This window comes from Microchirus variegatus, assembly GCF_963457635.1.
Source record: "Microchirus variegatus genome assembly, chromosome: 23".
In the NCBI taxonomy this organism is placed as follows: Eukaryota; Metazoa; Chordata; class Actinopteri; order Pleuronectiformes; family Soleidae; genus Microchirus; species Microchirus variegatus.
The window spans coordinates 17,053,923-17,072,859 of NC_139824.1; the positions used below are offsets into that span (position 1 = coordinate 17,053,923).

The 18,937-nt window shown below is 40.4% G+C and overlaps 1 protein-coding gene across 3 annotated transcripts in view; it reads left to right on the top strand.

The window, feature by feature from the left end:
- Positions 1-18,937, top strand: part of septin9b (septin 9b) — a 92,898-nt gene that overhangs the window by 54,400 nt on the left and 19,561 nt on the right. For all 3 annotated transcript variants that reach the window (XM_083909392.1, XM_083909391.1, XM_083909393.1), the window contains one exon: positions 14,905-15,090. In XM_083909392.1, coding sequence (XP_083765518.1) covers positions 14,905-15,090 — 186 coding nt within the window. The remainder of the gene's footprint in view (positions 1-14,904; positions 15,091-18,937) is intronic.

The following is an 18,937-nucleotide window of genomic DNA, read 5'->3' on the forward strand; positions in this document are numbered from 1 at the left end:
TCCAAGTGTTTTTGACGTGGTTCGAATTTGACAAACTCCTTCCTTTTTGGGCAGTTTTGTGCAAGTTCGAGCTGAAGAAATGAACAAGTGATCATTTTAAACTAGTTTAAATGACATTTTTGAGCCCCACGCGCCATAAACTTGATTTTCTAGCAGCCAGGAAACAAAGTTACCCCACATTTTGAAGTGTTTCCTGTTTTTTTTTTTTACATCTCATTGTTGCTGGTTGTTGTAAATGTGAATCTCTGGGACACAGGAAGTGCAGCAGATCAATGTTTTCCAGCGAACTTTGGGGGTTTTTTCGGGGGCCAACGTTCATATGTTTTTGAAGCCGGTTTGGACTTCGGTGCAGCAGCAGCAGCAGCTTGATTCGCTCATGGGTTTTTTCATATTGCTGCAAACACGCGGTCAAAAAAAGGCAGTTTTGTGCAAGTCGAGCTGAAGAGATGAACAAGCGATCCTTTTAATCGAGTTTAAACGACACATTTCAGTTAATTTTGAGCCCCACCTGCCCGAAACGTGATTTTCTAGCAACCAGGAAGCTAAGTTACCCAACATTCTGAAGTGTTTTCCAGCTCTAGTTGCTCCAGTTTACTTTCCTGACAGGAAAAGTGATGCATTTGACCCTTTTCATAGTGACAATGCTGCGTGAATGCTGCCCTCCAGTCATTGTACAATCGCAGTACAAATTACAAAAAGCGTTATCATATTTATTCTCCTGCAGCTGTCGTGTATACGGCGTCTATGTCAGTGTCCTGTAAAACTGTTGGACAATGCCACTGATTCCTCACGCTAGATTAACACTAACATGCTTCATAATTAACCTCTCGGCCAGTGTTAACATGTCGCTAATCAGATTAGCTCATTGATAATGTGTCAGTTAAAGGTGCATTATGTAATAAATCATAAAATCCTCCTAATGTGTCACAGAGACTCAGGAATAATGTTCATATAACAAAAACTGAACTCACCAACAACAACAGTACAGACAAAATATTTGCATTAAAAAAACAATATTTTTGCAGACTGCAAATCATGTCTTTGTTTTGAAATCATGTGGCGCCACCTACCGCCGTCTACCAATCACTGCAGTCAGTAGAGTCTCAGCTGCCGAGCGACCACGGGTTGCCAGTTACGTCAGGAAACGAAACCTAAAAAGACCTCGGTGTTTTGAATTTGAATGTAGTAACCGTTTTTGGCCACATTCTTACATATGGCGCCTTTAAGTTTGAGGCGAGTGGAATGAAATAAATCCTCTTCTTTTCGTGTAATCAAACGCCTGATATCACGTCACTGTTACACTGTGTGTTATTGTGCTGCAGGAGCAGACACAGATTTATGACCTGCTTCTCCAAAGGTCACTCTTCTTCTGCAGAGACGTAACTTCACGTCGTCAGACCGAAGAATTTGCCTCAAAGGCAGCAGAGAAAAAGGCGTAAACTGTTTTGTTTTTTTTTCAGTAAACAATCAGGCGGTTTGTCTTCGATATTCTTTTCCCACATTTCAGGATGTTCTTCTTCTTCCTCTTCGTTCTCCGGCTGTAATTGTGTCCATGTGTCTGCAGTGAAATCTCAGACGCTGAAGTCTGGAGAGAAAAGTGAAGTTATGTTTTTGTTAGCGGTTTTGTCATGAGCCCAAAAAAAAAAAAAAGAATATACTCACAGTGGGAAGTCGGACATGTCGTGTTCTGTCAGAGTTAGGGAAGCTTCCACGCCAGAGTTTATTTTACAGAACAGAAGTTTCTTCACCCGTTTGTTTGTATGCAGAGATTTAAATATGCAAATGATTTATCGTAGAGAACGACTAGTTCCTTTAGTTCTCTAATGTTTTTGTTTTTGTCCACAAGCAAAATGATTTCTTTGTTTATGTGGAGCAAAGAAACAAAGAAAATATTCACATTTAACCCTAGAACACCATTGCTGGGTGGTTTTCACCTTCATCTGTTTATTTTTTTAGAATTTTTTTGTTCCCAAATTTCAAATTTTCCAGTCATTTTGGTCATTTGTCCCCTCGTGATGCTTTTCTTTCATTTTGTTAGACATGACACAGTTTAAAGTAAAAGAACACGACTCAAATTTGTCACGTATTGTCATATTTTGATGACTTTGAAGTACTTTTTATTGGGTGTATTTATTATCTCGGGTAAAAATTACCCGGCGTTAGTAATGGTGTTTTGAATTTAAGCGACAGTGTTCTAGGGTTAAAATGCATAGAATTCTGAATTCCATTTGTCATACTTTAATATGTCGTCTAAAATTTGACAATAATAAAAAAAAAAAAATTACTTTTGGTCCAAAATTTGACAAAAACGTCATACTTCACTATGTCGTCTAAAATTTTACATTTCTTTGAAAATTTTGTTTTGAATTTTTTTGAAATTTCTTTTTGAAATTTTTTTGAAAACAATTTTTTGGGCCAAAATTTGACAAAAACGTCATACTTTACTATGTCGTCTAAAATTAGAATTTAAAAAAAAAAAAAAAATGTTGGCCCAAAATTTGGCAAAAACGTCATACTTAACTATGTCGTCTAAAATTTGAAAACATTTTTGAAAAAAAAAAATTTGGTCCAAAATTTGACAGAAACATACTATAATTTGTATATATACTATAATTTGTCATGCATTGTCATGTTTTGATATATTTTGATGACTTTGAAGTACTTTTTGTTGGGTGTATTTACTATCTCGGGTAAAAATCACCCGGCGTCAGTGATGCTGTTTTGAATTTGAGCGATAGTGTTCTAGGGTTAAGAAGCTGAAACGATCAGAAATCTGGTTTTAATCATGAAAAAAAGCTTCAAACCGATTAATAATCGATTCATCGATTAATCGTTTCAGCTCCAGTTCGTAGACGTTGCTGAAATACAGACTCCTTGATTCAGTAGTTTAGCAAAGTAATTTTTTTTGTCCTGACACACTTTTTGAAGTTAATTTGCACATGTGCAGACGTCGGCTCTCATTTCCTCTCATTAAACACAACATTATTGTTCATTTTTCCCAGCTCATACTTTAGCGGTTGTGTGATTTACAGCATCATCGTCTCTGTTTGTCTTTGCCTTAATGCAGCTGCGGTATAGGAGGAAGAGGAGGAGGAGGAGGAGGAGGGGGTTTGTGGCTGGAACTTCCCAATCCCCCCCTCTCTCCTCATCCGCCATATTTCTCAGAAATGTTTAGGTTTTGAGTTGCAGCTGATGTCACTTAGCTTCCCCTGATTATTGCTGCCCACTAACAGTCGGCTCGCACCACGATGGCTTCCCTGCTGCTGTGTTCACTTTCTCACTTTCTCAGTCTCTGATTGCAGCCGCTTCGTCCAAAACGTGCTCTCTCTTGTCGCGTTCTTCGCTGTTATTCTGCTCTACTTTCCCTCCCGACGATATATTCTGTCTTTTTAATGTGTTAAGCGACAGGTTAGAGCAGCGGCGCCATCTGCTTTGCTCCTCGTAAAAAGCCGGTGTGTGTGGGGGGGGGGGGTCGCATTCTAAGTGGATCAACACGAGTGACGAGACCTGAAAGGTGAAGTGGGCTCTGCAGAATTCTTCAGACCTGTCGACGTCTGGTTGTGTTTGTGTCGTCCGTAGCTGTCATCATCGTGATGGTGGTTTGGGCTCACCTATGCAATTTTTGTTGTGTTTTCCATTAAAAGTCAGACTTTTATTCATCAAAAGAGTTGCAAAATGAATGGAAAATATAGTCAAGACATTGACAAGATTAGGAATAATGATTTTTCAGCCGTGCTAACATCATTGCACAAGGGTTTTCTACTCATCCAATAGCCTTCTAACGCCATTAGCAAACACAATGTACCATTAGAATTCATTTAATGTTATATTCATTGAAGAAAAAGTGCCTTTTCCTGCAAAAGTAAGGACATTTTTAAAAAATTCTCAAAATTTAAATTTTTCTTCTAAAAATGTATTTTTTTCTTAGAATTTTGTTTTTCTCTCAAATTTTATTTATTTTTTAATATTTTTCTCAAAATGTGAAATTAAAATTTTCATTGAAAAAAAGTGTTTTTCCTTCAAAATTAAGGGCATTTTTTTAAATCTCAAAATTTAAAATTTTCTTCTAAAAATTTAAACATTTCTTCTAAAAATTCAAAAAAATCTTCTAAAAATTGATATTTTTTTTACATTTTTCCCTTTTTTTCTCAGAATTTTATTTTTTCCTCAAATCTTATTTATTTTTTAATTTTTTTCCCCTCAAAATGTTGTTTATTTTTCTCAAAATGTTAATTTCTTTCTCAACATTTGTTATTGTCATTGAAGTAATTGAAAAAGGGGTTTCCTTTCCCCAAACTGTGTATGTACATTATTTTATTTGCTCTGCAAAGAGCCAACAACTGAAGAAAAATAAAATCCCACACAAATATATATGTGTAATCAATGTTTGTGTGTAGCTGACGGGCAATTTTAATTAAAACTAATTAAATTAATTTGTCGTTTACCACATTAACAATGTGTAGAGTGTATTTCTGATTCATTTAATGTTATATTCATTGAAGAAAAAGTGCTTTTCCTGAGCCCAAACTTTTGACCTATACTGTATGTAGGATTGAGGTCAGTGAGGAGCCTCTTGGATGTTCTGTACGTGACGTCCCAGTGGGAACCGTCCTCCCTTCTGTCGTCCACAGTCTGTCATCGTAACTTTATCGACTTCAAACGCGGCAGAGCATTAAGCTGTCGACCCGTGATCCTTTTAAAACTTTAAAGCTTAGACCTGACGATGAAATCACTGCTTTCAACATCAGCAGTTATGCCTCATAGCCTATAGCAGATTAGATTAAATACATTTTTGTTTGTCCCTTTGGGGGAAATTCAAGTTTCCCACAGCTCACACTGGATTAACAATACCTATAAATACATAAAAAATACACCCAAACCATGAAAACATACAGCAATAAAACAATAAAAGTTTCTTAGAAAAGATTATAGATCCTATTCTGCTTGAATTCAACATAATTCTGTTTACTTCTATATGTTAAAGACGCCATATGTAAGAATGTGGCCAAAAACGGTTACTACGCTCAAATTCAAAACACAGAGGAATACTTTTTCGTTTGTTTTTCTGGCGTAACTGGCAACCCGTGGTTGCTCGGCAGCTGAGACTCTACTATTCTCCAGTCTATTTCTCAGCGGGGACTTGATAAAAAAGCCCGTTCTGTACCTGACGGTGCTCATAATAACCGACCGTGCGCTCGCCCATTAACTTTGAGGTGATGTTAAATTGTGCAGAACTCTGTGCACCATGAGCTGGTCCCGCCTCTTCATCCTGGACTCGGGCGTTAAACGTTATTACGATCACTTCCTCTTTGGAGGGAGCTGGTGGAAATATCATCATCTAAGAAAAGAGAGAGAGAATAAGGAAAGAGTAGATGGACACACACACATGGAGCTGAGAGTCAGACGTTCACCTCACGGGAGCCACGTTGAAAATGTTGTTTCAAATAGCATGCAGTGTTTAAAGGCTGTCAGTGACTGGGTGAGTTGATGCGCGTGATTGGAAGAACAGACATGGTTCTTTCTTTAAATCTTTCATTCTTTCTTTCCCAAATCTCAACCCACTGAGGAAGTGACTGAGTCGCTCTTTGGATCGTGTGCTTCTCCAGACTCGAGGCAGGGGGTGGGACAGCAACCAAGTCCTGCAATTTGACTTCTATAACCTCACTTTCGATGACGTCTAGGGATGTAACGATACACTCGACTCACGACTCGATACGGTTCATGATGCGATTTGCTCACGATTTTTTCCTCTTCTAAAAAGTGCAACTTACATGGTCATCTTAAACAACAAAATACATGAAAAATATCTCCTCTCTTTAGAAACACTCTCACAAGTAAAGGCCACGTTATACTTCTTCGACTGCGTCACCACGGAGACGCCTCCAGCCTTCATACTTCTCCGTCGTGGCGACGGATACGCGCTGCAATTTCCCGCCCGATCAGTAGGGGTCGCTGCGCAAGGTTGTTGTGCTTTTGGCTGCAGTGAGCAATGGCGTCCGAGAGAGAGAGAAAGACTGTGGAAGCGGAACAACATTGAAACAGTGGCCGTTTCTCACTTTTCTGTGTCACGGAACGCAGTTTTAAGGCGAGAAATCGACCGTTTAGAGTCTAAACGTGTGGCGTTTGTGTTAAGATGGGATGTTTTTATAGTTTGGCAGCTCACGAGGTGACGTAACGTTACTTTGCTTCTCACTAATATGCTGCTGCACGCTGCTCGTGTTGCCGCTGTATGTTTGCAGTCTCTTGCGATATTTACATGCTGTTTTGGTTTTGTCGGTTGTATTTGTATAGGGAATCCAAAGGTGATTTTAAACAGCTCGGCGCATCCTCTATCGCAAAGTTGTTGCCTACCGTCGCCAATGTCTTCCCTCGTTCTGTGACGTAACCTATTTCTTAAAAAAAAGAAAGAAGAAAAAGAACATATCCTACTTCTCTCGTATTCGCAAATCGCGGTTAATTTTTTCTGTCAACTAATTGGCTAATCGCCACGCATTTGTACCGATTTTAATCGTGTCACGATGCATTGTTACATCCCGAGTGACGTCCCATTTGTCCGGGATATCCCTCCCTCTTTCTTTAGATTAGACTATAGATATATAGGGGAAATTAAATGTCTTGACCTCGGGACAGGGTCGTCCAGTTTGTGATGTGACGTTTGGGATTTTGCTGTGAAGTCGGTAGATTTTCCTTCTGCTGAATCAATTTGCACGACTGATTCTCTTAATCGGATTCCCGATGTTTTTGGGTTACGCTAAAGTCTCCGGAGCTAAATTGAATACGTCTGCTGCAGAGAACATGGGAAAATATCTGCGTTACTTGTGATTTCCTTGCAAAATGCATGACAACAGCTGCATTTTTCTTAAGCCATGGAGAACATCAGCATGTTCTGCAACACAAACTAAACGCTGAGTTTTTCCATGACTGTTTGAATCCAGAGCAGAACGGTCAATTATAAAAAAAACCCTTCCACATCAACAAGCTCCTTTAATTCATCTATTTAAACAGTTTGGCTCTTCAGAGTGAATTATAAGTTGTGCATGGAAGTCATTTTCCTTCCTTTCCCGTTCTGCAGTACGCGTCCACTGTACTAATTTGTCATCTTAGTCGAACAATAACTTGCTCTCCGTGTCAGGATGTGGTTGCGTGTGGATTGATGGAAAGTCAATGTCTCTGGTTTTCTTGAGAACACAATGACGGCTTTGTTTCTGGCGTTGGCGACGAGTTTCGAGTTTCACTCGGTGAATGTTAAATGTGGATGAGATGGATGTGATGTGATGATCCTGGTGGGATTTTAATGAAGGCACTGAAAGGGTGGAGAGGGGGGGGTGGGGTGGTGTTGAGTTATAGGAGCATCTAGAGTGGGAAGGAAGGAGGATTCTGTGTCACAGCAGAACTCGCGGTATTGATAAAAATGTCAGCGAGTTGTTTACGTCTTGCTTTGAAACATCACCACGGTGCGTGACTCGTCTGTGTTTGTGTTTGAGGACAGACAGGAATGCTGCCTGAGAGTTGTGCAGGATTTTCTAGTCTCCTCGGAGCTTTCCTTCTGTTCAGGATCAACAAAAATACATTTCTACACATTTTGCACAGCCAAATAATGTAAATATTAAAAAATGATGAGAGCTGTTGATTATTTTCACGATGAATCGTTCGCCAAACATGGAAATGACGAGGTTCTCGAATGTCTCGTTTTGTCCACAAACCGGAATGATTCAGTTTTTAATGATTTCTTTGTTATCTGGAGCAAAGAAACAAAGAAAATTGTCACGTTTAAGAAGCTAAAACGATCAGAAACCTTGTTTTAATCATGAATAAAAAGCTCCAAACCGATTAATCGATGATCGAAATGATCTAGAGTAGGTTTACGATCGGGTGCCAAGATAGAGAAACTGTGCAATCGTATGAGGACGTCGTGAGTAGCAGAGCGGTATGCGAGGGTGGTGCAGGACATGTACGAGGACGGACGGACGGACGGACAGTGGAGTCCATCAGGGTTCCGCTCTGAGCCCGTTCTTGTTTGCAATAACAATGCACAAGTTGACCGGTAGGGCAATAGTATCAGGAAAAGCAGAAGTCTGCAAAGAAGTGTTCTATTCTTGGCTGCACAGTGCAGCACAGAGTTCTACGCAAACTTCCGCCATCGGAGGATTTACGTTTTACTTTATTACGGCAATGTGGATGCTAGAGTTGGCAAATGATGGCTTTTCCAAACGCTAACTGCTGTTAGCTGACGTAGTTTCCTGTGTCTCATTTGCATTTAAAGAGACAGGCACTCAAAAATATGCGAGGGTGGTGCAGGACATAACTATACGAGGACGGACGGACAGTGGAGTCCATCAGGGTTCCGCTCTGAGCCCGTTCTTGTTTGAAATAACGATGCACAGGTTGACCGACAAGAGTCTCCTTGGATTATGTTGTTTGCAGATGATATCGTAATCTGTAGTGAGAGTACGGGGACATGTAGAAGTGTAGAGGTAGTGAAAGTTTAAATTTAAAGTTTAAGTTTAAATACCTGGGGTCAAAGAGAGTGCAGGTGTGGAGACGACTGTCAGGGCTGATGGAGCTACAGCGCTTTATGATTCCCTTCTTGCTTTGGGAAATCAAACTGAAACTGTGATAACGCTGATGATAAACTGTATTTCAACTGTTTTTATTTGCACCGACTCAGTTAGGCCTGGGCGATATATCGATTAATTCGAGTTTTTAGTTCCGGACGATTTTAAAAATAAAAATATCGATTATTTTCTCCTCTTACTACGGCGCTCTTACTTCAAGATTCAAGAAGAAAGTTTAATTTCAATGGACATTTTATTCACTGACACAAAAAGCACACACTCTATGGTGGTAAAGTAAGTATAAAATTAAAAAAAAAAACGAAAAAAACGGAATTCTAAAAAATTAAAACGGATAAAACAGAATTGGGAAAAAAATACAACGGAATTTAGAAAAAAAATTAAACGGATTTCATAGGCCCCTAGATCAGTCAGAGTCTGTGCTACGGTCATGTAGGATGTATTTAAAAAAAAATTATTAACTGACACTGAAACACTGTGTATGTGTGTGTGTCAAATGTCATGCATTTACATATTAGTACATCATATGAATAATTATTTTGTCTTTAGTAGTAAAAAAAACAAAAACAGATTTTTTTATAAAATAAATCCCTTTGGCGACCAAACTAACGTCCATGTGTTTTAAATAGCTGTGCTTAATAGCGTCCCCTTCACGCTACTGACATTTCTCGTGCGGAAATACACACTCTGTGGTTTTGTGTGCTGCGATGGACAGGAAACCGATAAAAAAAAAAAAAACACATTGTTTTTCACTTGTTATATTGCACAGGATATCGTATGACTCTGCAGACAACAGTAACAGTGAAGGACGTTAAAATGCGTGTAATTAAACCTGCTCGACTCTAAGTGCCCTCGTTTGAAGACGAAGTCTCTTTGATGGGATCTATCCAATCATGCAAATAAAAGGCCCCGGACTCGTCTCCATTCATTAAACAACGCCGTTAAACCGGCTAATCCCCAAGTGTCATGTGGCAAAATAAAAAAAAAAACCTTCCCATAACATCTGTTATCAATTCCATATAAAGCCTTCATGTGGGGATTTTCTGCCGATGAAAGGAGATAAAAAGGAAAAACCAAGTGCCAAACCATTTCTGTCACTGAAACACCTGTTTGACACTTTGCTCATCAGGTCAGTTTCTCATGTTTTTTTCCATTTGTATGAACTCTTCTTCTCCCTCTGGCTTTTGTTGGCCTCAGTTAGACAAATCTCACATTTCACTGACGTCTCACATGTCGAGGAGTACGAAAGAGTATTAGGGCCAACCCGAAAAAAAAATCCAGTAATGACATATTTTTTTTTCTGATGCTGGATTTTTTATTTTTTTGTGCCGGATTTTCTTTTCTTTGTGCCGGAATTTTTTTTTTGTGCCGGATTTTTTTTTTTTGTGCCGGAATTTTTTTTTTTGCATGGCTTTTCTTTGTGTCGGAATTTTTTTTGTCTGTGCCGGAATTTTTTTTTTTTTTGCATGACTTTTTTTGTGACGGAATTTTTTTTTTGTGACGGATTAAAAAAAAATTGCATGATTTTTTTTTTTTTTTTTTGCATAACTTTTTTTTTTTTCTTGTGCCGCATTTTTTTTTTTTGGGTTGGCCCTAATACAACTTCGTAGAGGAGACATTTTGATTTTTTTAACAGCCGAGGCCACTGAGCGGTGATCTGAGTCGTACCGTGTGATGAAGACATGTTTGTTGTGCTTGACACTTCACAGGCTTCTGTGGATTTTTCTCTGTTACTGCTGCAGTTGCAAGATGATCCTTTTGCCGTGAGAATGAAAGCGACGCTGACCGAACAACAGTGTCTTTTATGAGAAATGAGAAGTGAATTTCAAAACAACAGGGTTGGTTTTCAGGCTGGGTAACGCGGCGACTTTCTCTGGCACGGACGTTTTTTTAGTTCTTCCTCTTTTTCCGCTCGCTTCGTATCTCGCTCGCATTAGCTTTTAGTGACTGTGACTGTGTTTGTGTGTTTATCTCTGCCATCGTGTGACTCTATGTCTATTCTTAGATTTTGTAAGAGCGTGGCGCTGTGAGGCAGCAGATGGTGAGAAGGGTGCAGACCTGGAGTCTGTCATTACACTCACATTCATTAGAATGAGTTATACGAGTTATTAATTAGTGACGGTTAATTTGACCTCTGCATTTAAAGGCGCCATATGTAATAATGCGGCCAAAAACGGTTACTACATTCAAATTCAAAACACCGAGGTCTTTTTAGGTTTCGTTTTCTGACGTAACTGGCAACCCGTGGTTGCTCGGCAGCTGAGACTCTACTGACTGCAATGACTGGTAGACGGCGGTAGGTGGCGCCGCATGACGCCAAAACATGATTTCAAAACATAAACATGATTTGCAGTCTGCAAAATATTTTTTCATGCTAGTTAGCTTACAAGGTATCTATCTATCTATCTATCATGCTAGTTGGCTTACAAGCTATCAATCTATCTATCATGCTAGTTAGCTTACGTTTTACATACGACGGCAATGTGCCGGCTAGAATCGGCAATTTATGGCTTTTCCAAATTTAACCCATCGTTATTCCACTTCCACTTCCACGTGATTCTACTTCTGCCCTGGGATTTGAACTGGTAACCCTTTGTTTACAAGCCCAATTCCTTTCCTCTTAGCGACGGGCTAGCCTTTCTGACAAACGCAACCTGGGAAAATGATTGTTTCACTTCCAACAGGTTACCTCAGGACACCAACGCGGCAGTAAATCAGCTGTACTGTCGTCCACGGGGATCGTCTTAAATCGTGTGAACGTTAGAGCCGGTGTTTTACCGATAAACCTAACGTCTGAGCAGGAAAAAGCATGGAAAATGCTAAAAAAAATGTAGGTGCGGCAAATATTTTTCCAAATGCATAACCTTTTACAATGTAAATTTATTGACTGTTAATGGGTACACAGGGAGACTCTTTTTTTCCCAAGCATTTTAGCCATGAATTGTGCAGAGTTTTATCCAAGCCACATGTGCGTCCACAGCTCATCACGCTGTGTGGGATGTGAACGTTGGACGGATACAGTTGAGACTGAGGATGAAGGTGTGGTGCAGACCTTCCTCGTACTCACTCCCAGTCCAAGTCCAAGATTGAGGAGCTCCTTGTTTTCTTTTGTGGGACGAGGGGGAAAGTATTTTGGCACAAGAATCACTGCTGCTTTTTATGATGTGCGAGTATGTAAAGGTTATGTAAGATTACATTGGATTAGTGTGTGTGTGAGAGAACAGGTGACAGATGTTATTTTATCAGATTATATGTCTTTAACAGTCTACTGCTCTCTGCCCTTTTTTTGCATGTGAAATGAGAAAAATATGAAAGAAAACAAATGTATAAAAACTTATTTTCACGATAGATACATGTGCAGTCAGTAGGAGATTCGTAGCCATGAATAACTTTGACTCTTCTGGTTATAATTTAGCTTTTTCTGGATTAAAATGAAAAGGAATTAAAGGTTTATCAAATGGAAGAGACATTTTAACATCATAAGATGCATAACATTGCATTAATTTGTCTTTTCTACAGTCTTTTATTCACAAAAACCCATGCTCTACCTTGTGAGTAGATGAGGTTTATCCTGATCCACAGTTTAGATCATTGGTTCTCAAAGTGCGGCCCGGGGGCCAATGGCGGCCCGCGGAAACGGCCCCGCAATGAATTATAGTTGATAGTTTTAATCCAGGAGCGACTAAGCTTGTTACATGTTTATTGGACATTACTGGATACAGACCAATAAGTGTAAACAAAAATACTGGGTATTTACCTGGTTTCTATATGGTGAATTTTAGTGTATTATTGTGTTATAAGCTGGTAATAAGCAGGTAGCTACAGCCCTTAATTACTAGCTATTTACCCAGTAAATATATGGTAACAGAAATGTGTTACTTGGTATTAACCTGTAATTAGAAGGTAAGAACAATGGCCAAAATACTGGGTAATTACCCAGTAAATTATAAAGCGTTATTATATTAATGCTTAAATTAGTTAACGCTAAACTGTAGAACTGCAATCTGGTCATTAAAATGATTACAAATGGGATTTCTTTCTGTTTTTTTGTCCTTTGGCGGCCCTCAGTCCAATGTTGGGTTCCTAAAATTCTTTTTAACATTTTAACACATTAACATCACGGTCATTGTTCTGCCTTCTCTTTGTGTTATGTGTGATCCTCAGTGAGGCTTAATTCTGAAAATGTCAGAAAACGTTCCTTCATTTAAATTCGACGCTCTCACAACGCTGCACAAACACGTTACGGGGCATGGCTGCGGTCGCCGCGCCGTATCGTAATCAGACGCACAAATCGCACAAACGCACAAAGGAACTCCTGTGTTCTCCTGCAGAACCTGATAGATGTTGTGATATTTTAAAACACGAGGGGGAAAAAGAATCCTCCGCCCCCCCCCCCCCCCCAAAAAAACAGAACATGAACCTGTGGTTTAGACTGTAGATGCCTTTATTCAAAAAGTCTCTGACAGAGAAGAGGGGAAGAAGGACGACGGCGGTGGTGGTGCCAGCCCGACGCAACCTGCTCGTCTGTGGTTTTTCTGAGTTTCTCTTGAGTGAAAAAAACCTCACGCAGACTCTGTCACAGCACAGGAAACGCCGTCTCCACCCGCTGTCGACGCTCCGTTTTTTGGCAGAGGGGCTGTTTTTTCGGTTTGCTTGTGCTTTTGGGCACGAACCCAACCCAACGTCTCCTACCGAGTGATTTACCTTCACGTGAGGTAAGCCGGGGCTTGTAGTCGGTCGATCCTTTAACGCCAAACAACGGTCTATCACCCTGTGGCTCTGAGAACGTTTGACATTCAAGGATGAGATTTGATTTTCTGTTCTACACTTGCAGTGTTTTCCTTCTGCGTCGGTTGGTGTTTGACGTCACGACTGGTTCCGAGTTATAGCTACGTTTGGAAGATCTTAGTCCATTGAGGAAGAGTTTTGGAGTTACATTAAGGAGACGTGTGTGTGTGTGTGTGTGTGTGTGTGTGTGTGCATGTGTTGGAAGTGACAGACACATCTTGGGGGACATTCTAATCAAATCAAACCGTCTAATTGCAAGAATGAACCACGATAAACGCCCGCTTTAACATATAGATTTGCTCATAAATCAATCTAAATGTAAAGTATGACATCACCTCTTTTTTTTTTTTTATCGTTTTATTCGTCCCTCGTGTCGGGTAAAACGGTAGAAGACGGACGGACGGACGGACGTCATCTTACATTCACGCAGGACACGGAAGACATTTGGTGCAAGTGTCTCGCACATGGACACGGCGGCGTGTAGAGTAGGGAGGCGGGAACTTCAACCATCAACCTTCCAGTTTACGGTTTACTTGTTCTACTAAAACCTGCAGATGAAACTCAACAATGAACTCTTTTTTTCCAGTGATCTGTGCAGCTTTAATTATAGTAGTTAAGAAACTGTGCCGTGTGTGTGTGTGTGTGTGTGTGTGTGTGGGTCTCCTTGAATGAATGAATGAATGGTTTTTATTTCGGACTAATATACATTGAGACATTTACATGTTCATTTCACAAATAACGGTAAATAAAAATGTCCGAAAAAGGACTAGTAGGCTGAAGCCGAGGGCTTATTATAGCCTATCCCAGGGGTCTGCAACCTTTAGAATAAAAAGAGCCGGTTTTTTTGTCCCCTCTTCACCCAAATAAAATTAATCTGGAGCCACAAAACCTATTTGATCCTCAAAATTAAGAGAAAATCACATTTTTTGAGCATATATATACTATATTTAAAGCTGATAAAGTTGATACGCAACCTCTAAAGTGTATAAAAATGACTTTTTATGTAGTATATGTAGATTATGTCTGAGAAACATGGATCTAGATCTACTTGAATGGCTTTTGGGGGAGGTTTTTCCAATTGGATGCGACGGACAAAATATCCAAAACACTTTTATTTACGCCTTTAACTTGACCAAAAAAGTGTGAAAAACATGAAAAGTTTTTGACTTCAAAGCGAGAAGGAGCCACTACAGAGGGGCGGCTCTAGAGCCACATGAGGCTCTAGAGCCGCAGGTTGCAGACCCCTGGTCTATCCTTTGCTGTATCCTGAATTTTATTCCGTCAATATGGCATCCGGTGGATGATAATACACAAATAATAAAAGAAATGTGTATTATTGGCACTTTTAGAGCTTTCAGTGATGTCTTGTATGAAACCTGACTGTGCATGATGCAAATATTAGGTCTGCCATATCCTGTTTCACACAGGAAATGAACGCGCTTAGCGATACTAAGCTTCTTTCGCCCTGAAGTCGTCACTTTGTGCAGGTGGTTCATTACCGACTTGTTGACTGAACTCCTTTTTTCCCCCCCGTGTCCCTCAGGGTCAGAGGTCAGCCTGAGTCACAGCAACATGACGGAGTCCAGCAAGCCGCACCACGCCAGCCCTCAGGCCAAGGCCGAGAAGAGCCACGCGGGCGACTTCGGCTACGTGGGCATCGACGCCATCCTGGAGCAGATGAGGAGGAAGGCCATGAAGCAGGGCTTCCAGTTCAACATCATGGTCGTGGGTGAGTGAGTGAGTGAGTGAGTGAGTGTGGCGTCGACGACGCCGTTCGAACAAAACGGTCCAATGAAAACACCAGAAAAACGCTTCTTCCCTCTTGAAATTAGCCAAATTTACCCAAGATGTTACTGTTTTGCATCTTTTCATTTGGATAATCAGGTTTTTCTACACACATTAGTGGCTGTCAGGGCCGTTTCTAGCCGTTTGGGGGCCCTATGCGAGAGACTGTTTGGGGGCCCCCTATTTTTTTTCAAACTCGAGGTAGAGATTCCTGACTTTTTCTGATTACCCCACAAACACGTACATGCTTTGCAAATATATGCATAATGAATGCATCCAATACATGAGTCTGAAATTTGGGGGGGCCCCCCCTGGTGGCCGTGAGGGCCCTATGCGGCTGCATAGTCCGCATAATATAGCAAGAAACGGCTCTGGTGGCTGTTCTCAGGGGGGCCAGGAAACGAATGCACATGGCAGCATTGAACTGGAAGTGACGTGTCGCTGCCTAATATTAAACAGAAGAAGAAGAAATGAGTGTGATCGCCACAAACACACCGGGAATACGACACAATAACTACATAATAGATAACATTAACGCTTCCATTGTTTTGTATTTTTTATCCTGAAGTTATTATTTAAAATTCACTCCACGCACAAAGTTTTTACCCCCATTGAACTCGTCTTTATTTTCCTTTGGTTGTCACCATTGACTTCCATTCGTTGTGTTTGGGTGAAACCATTTTCATTCACCCATTGTGCAACAAAGAAGTGACTTTGGAAAACTGTGACTTGCTCCAATTGGCGTCAACACCAATTTTTTTATATTTAACCACAACCGTAAAAGAATTGTGTCCTTTTACAGAATCCAACGTGATTTTATTATTCACTAAAACTTTACCACAACCAAAAATCTCTCACAACTCACCATGGACTCCGTGCACATCCATGCTTTTGTAAACATGGCAAAACAAAAAAAATACTACTTTAAATAATGCGTTTTTCTTACGCTAACGACCAGAACCACATCGTGTTGTGTGCTGGAACGTGAAAGCATCAAAAGCCATCAAAAAATAAAATGCCATTGAGAAATGAGGCCACTTTTGGCACTTTTTCTTTTCTTATTTTATGGTTTTTCTTATTTCTTAATGACTCGGGGATAAAAGTGGGTTTAAAGGCTGGATCATTTGAAAAACCACTGATCAAAAAATAATGCTGTAGTTTTCCAAGAGTGTGTCTGAGTGAAGCACGTACACACGTGTTATTCTTAGAGCTATCGTACGTAGACGTTAGCCGTTAGCCGTTTTCATCCAGAGGAACGATTACGCGTCACTGTTGTGTTTGGAAAAACTCTCTGGTCTGACGCGACCGTGCGTCCGCGACGACTCGCAGCCGTAATCGTTTCCAAATGTCTTGTGTTTTTACGGCCGTCGGAGTCGCCGCTGGATTCAGAGGGATAGAAAAAAAAAAAGATCAGATGGGAGCTATTATAAACGTTTTTCAATTTAGGCTGCGACGACAAAAGAGTTAGACTGTACCAACTTACAAAAACTACAAAACACACAAATCGTGTTGTCGTGTTGTCGTTGGCTCAGTCAGCTCGGTGCCATCTGAAAATAGCTCTTTTCTTTGTGTCCGTGTTGTGACAAACGCACCCGTGACTGAGAACGTGGAATAATGACGGCAATTTAATCCTGCAAACTGAAATGTGTTGACTTTTTACCTCTTTTTTAATGATTTTATTGATTAAAAAAAGGACCCGCAGTTGGTTTAGTGGTTAGCGCTCTCCCTGGGTTAGAGCCCCGTTTGGAACAAGGATCTTTCTGCATGGAGTTTGCATGTTCTCCTCTATGTGTGCGTGGGTTTTTTCCAGGGTTCTCCAGCTTCCTCCCGCAGACCAAAAACATACAGATTAGGGGCAGATTAGGTGAATTGGTCGCTCTAAATCAGGGGTTCTCAAAGTGTTAACGCTTATATTACTTAACGCTAAACTGTAGAACTGCAATCTGGTCATTAAAATGATTACAAATGGGATTTATTTATGGGGTTTTTTCCCTTTGGCGGCCCTCAGTCCAATGTTGGGTTCCTAAATTGGCCCTCAGGTATCAAAACTGTGAGAACCCCTGATTTAGACGTATTACACAGTTTTGATACCTGAGAGTATTTTGGCCATTGTTCTTACCTTCTAATTACAGGTTAATACCAAGTAACACATTTCTGTTACCATATATTTACTGGGTAAATAGCTAGTAATTGGGGGCTGTAGCTACCTGCTTATTACCAGCTTATAACCCAATAATACACTAAAATTCACCATATAGAAACCAGGTAAATACCCAGTATTTTTGTTTACACTTATTGGTCTGTATCCAGTAATGTCCAATAAACATTTAACAAGCTTAGTCGCTCCTGGATTAAAACCATCAACTGTAATTCATTGCGGGGCCGCCAGAAATGTTTCTGCGGGCCGCCATTGGCCCCCGGGCCGCACTTTGAGAACCAATAAGTGTACACAAAAATACTGGGTATTTACCTGGTTTCTATATGGTGAATTTTAGTGTATTATTGGGTTATAAGCTGGTAATAAGCAGGTAGCTAGTAAATATAGCAGATATGTGTTACTTGGTATTAACCTGTAATTAGAAGGTAAGAAAAATGGCCAAAATACTGATTGGTAATTACCCAGTAAATTATAAAGCGTTATTATATTAATGCTTAAATTACATTATATTAACGCATATATTACTTAACGCTAAACTGTAGAACTGCAATCTGGTCATTAAAATTATTACAAATTGGAATTGTTTCTGGTTTTTTTTTCCTTTGGCGGCCCTCAGTCCAATGTTGGGTTCCTAAATTGGCCCTCAGGTATCAGAACTTTGAGAACCCCTGATTCACATTTATTGGTCTGTATCCAGTAATGTCCAATAAACATTTAACAAGCTTAGTCGCTCCTGGATTAAAACTATCAACTGTAATTCATTGCGGGGGCCGCCAGAAATGTTTCCGCGGGCCGCCATTGGGCCCCGGGCCGCACTTTGAGAACCAATGCTCTAAATTGACCGTAGTCTCTCTATTATGTGACACTAACGACCCTCCTGTGGAGGATAAAGCTAGGTTAGATAATAGATGGATGTATTATTGGTAAAAAAAGTAAACACGAGTGGAGATGACACAGTCAGATCTTATATTAGTCAAAGTGTCAGAGCAGCACATGTAGGTACATGTCGGCGAGCTCTTTCGTCTGCACAATCGTGAAAACTGAGATGCATCGTTTGAGAAAGGTTAAAGACGGTCGTGTCGTGTCGTCTCTCTGGAACGCTTTCTTACAGAGCACTCGCCCACGTATTTGCCGCTTAAAACCACGACGTCCGATACCTCGTGAAAAAACGGCGGCGTCTCACACCTCACGCTGCAAATCTATACGTCTCTTTCAACGAACACTGCGAGACTGTGCGAGTCTGAATAATTTCAAGTTACGTTACTCGGCGTCTCCGTGGAGATGTGCCGACATGCCGTGTTGTTGTTGTTGTTGCTGCCGCTCTGCACAGAAGTCTGCCCTGCAGCGACTGAAAACACGTGCCAGTGTAATGAAGCAATAGCTCAGAAACAGGCCGCGATATCACAGAATATATCAAAGTTAACAGATACCAAGAAAGACCAAGATCTCGACTCTTGATTCAGAAAAAGTGAGGCCCTTAAGATGGAAAAATCTCATTTATTTAAAGAACCAGAACCAAACTGGATAGAAATGTCTAGAGATGAATAAAATGTCGATTGCGAGAGGAAACGTTGATCTCCCCAATAGATAAGCGACATGTCGAGTTCTTCAGGCGTTCGCAGATACTCGTCTA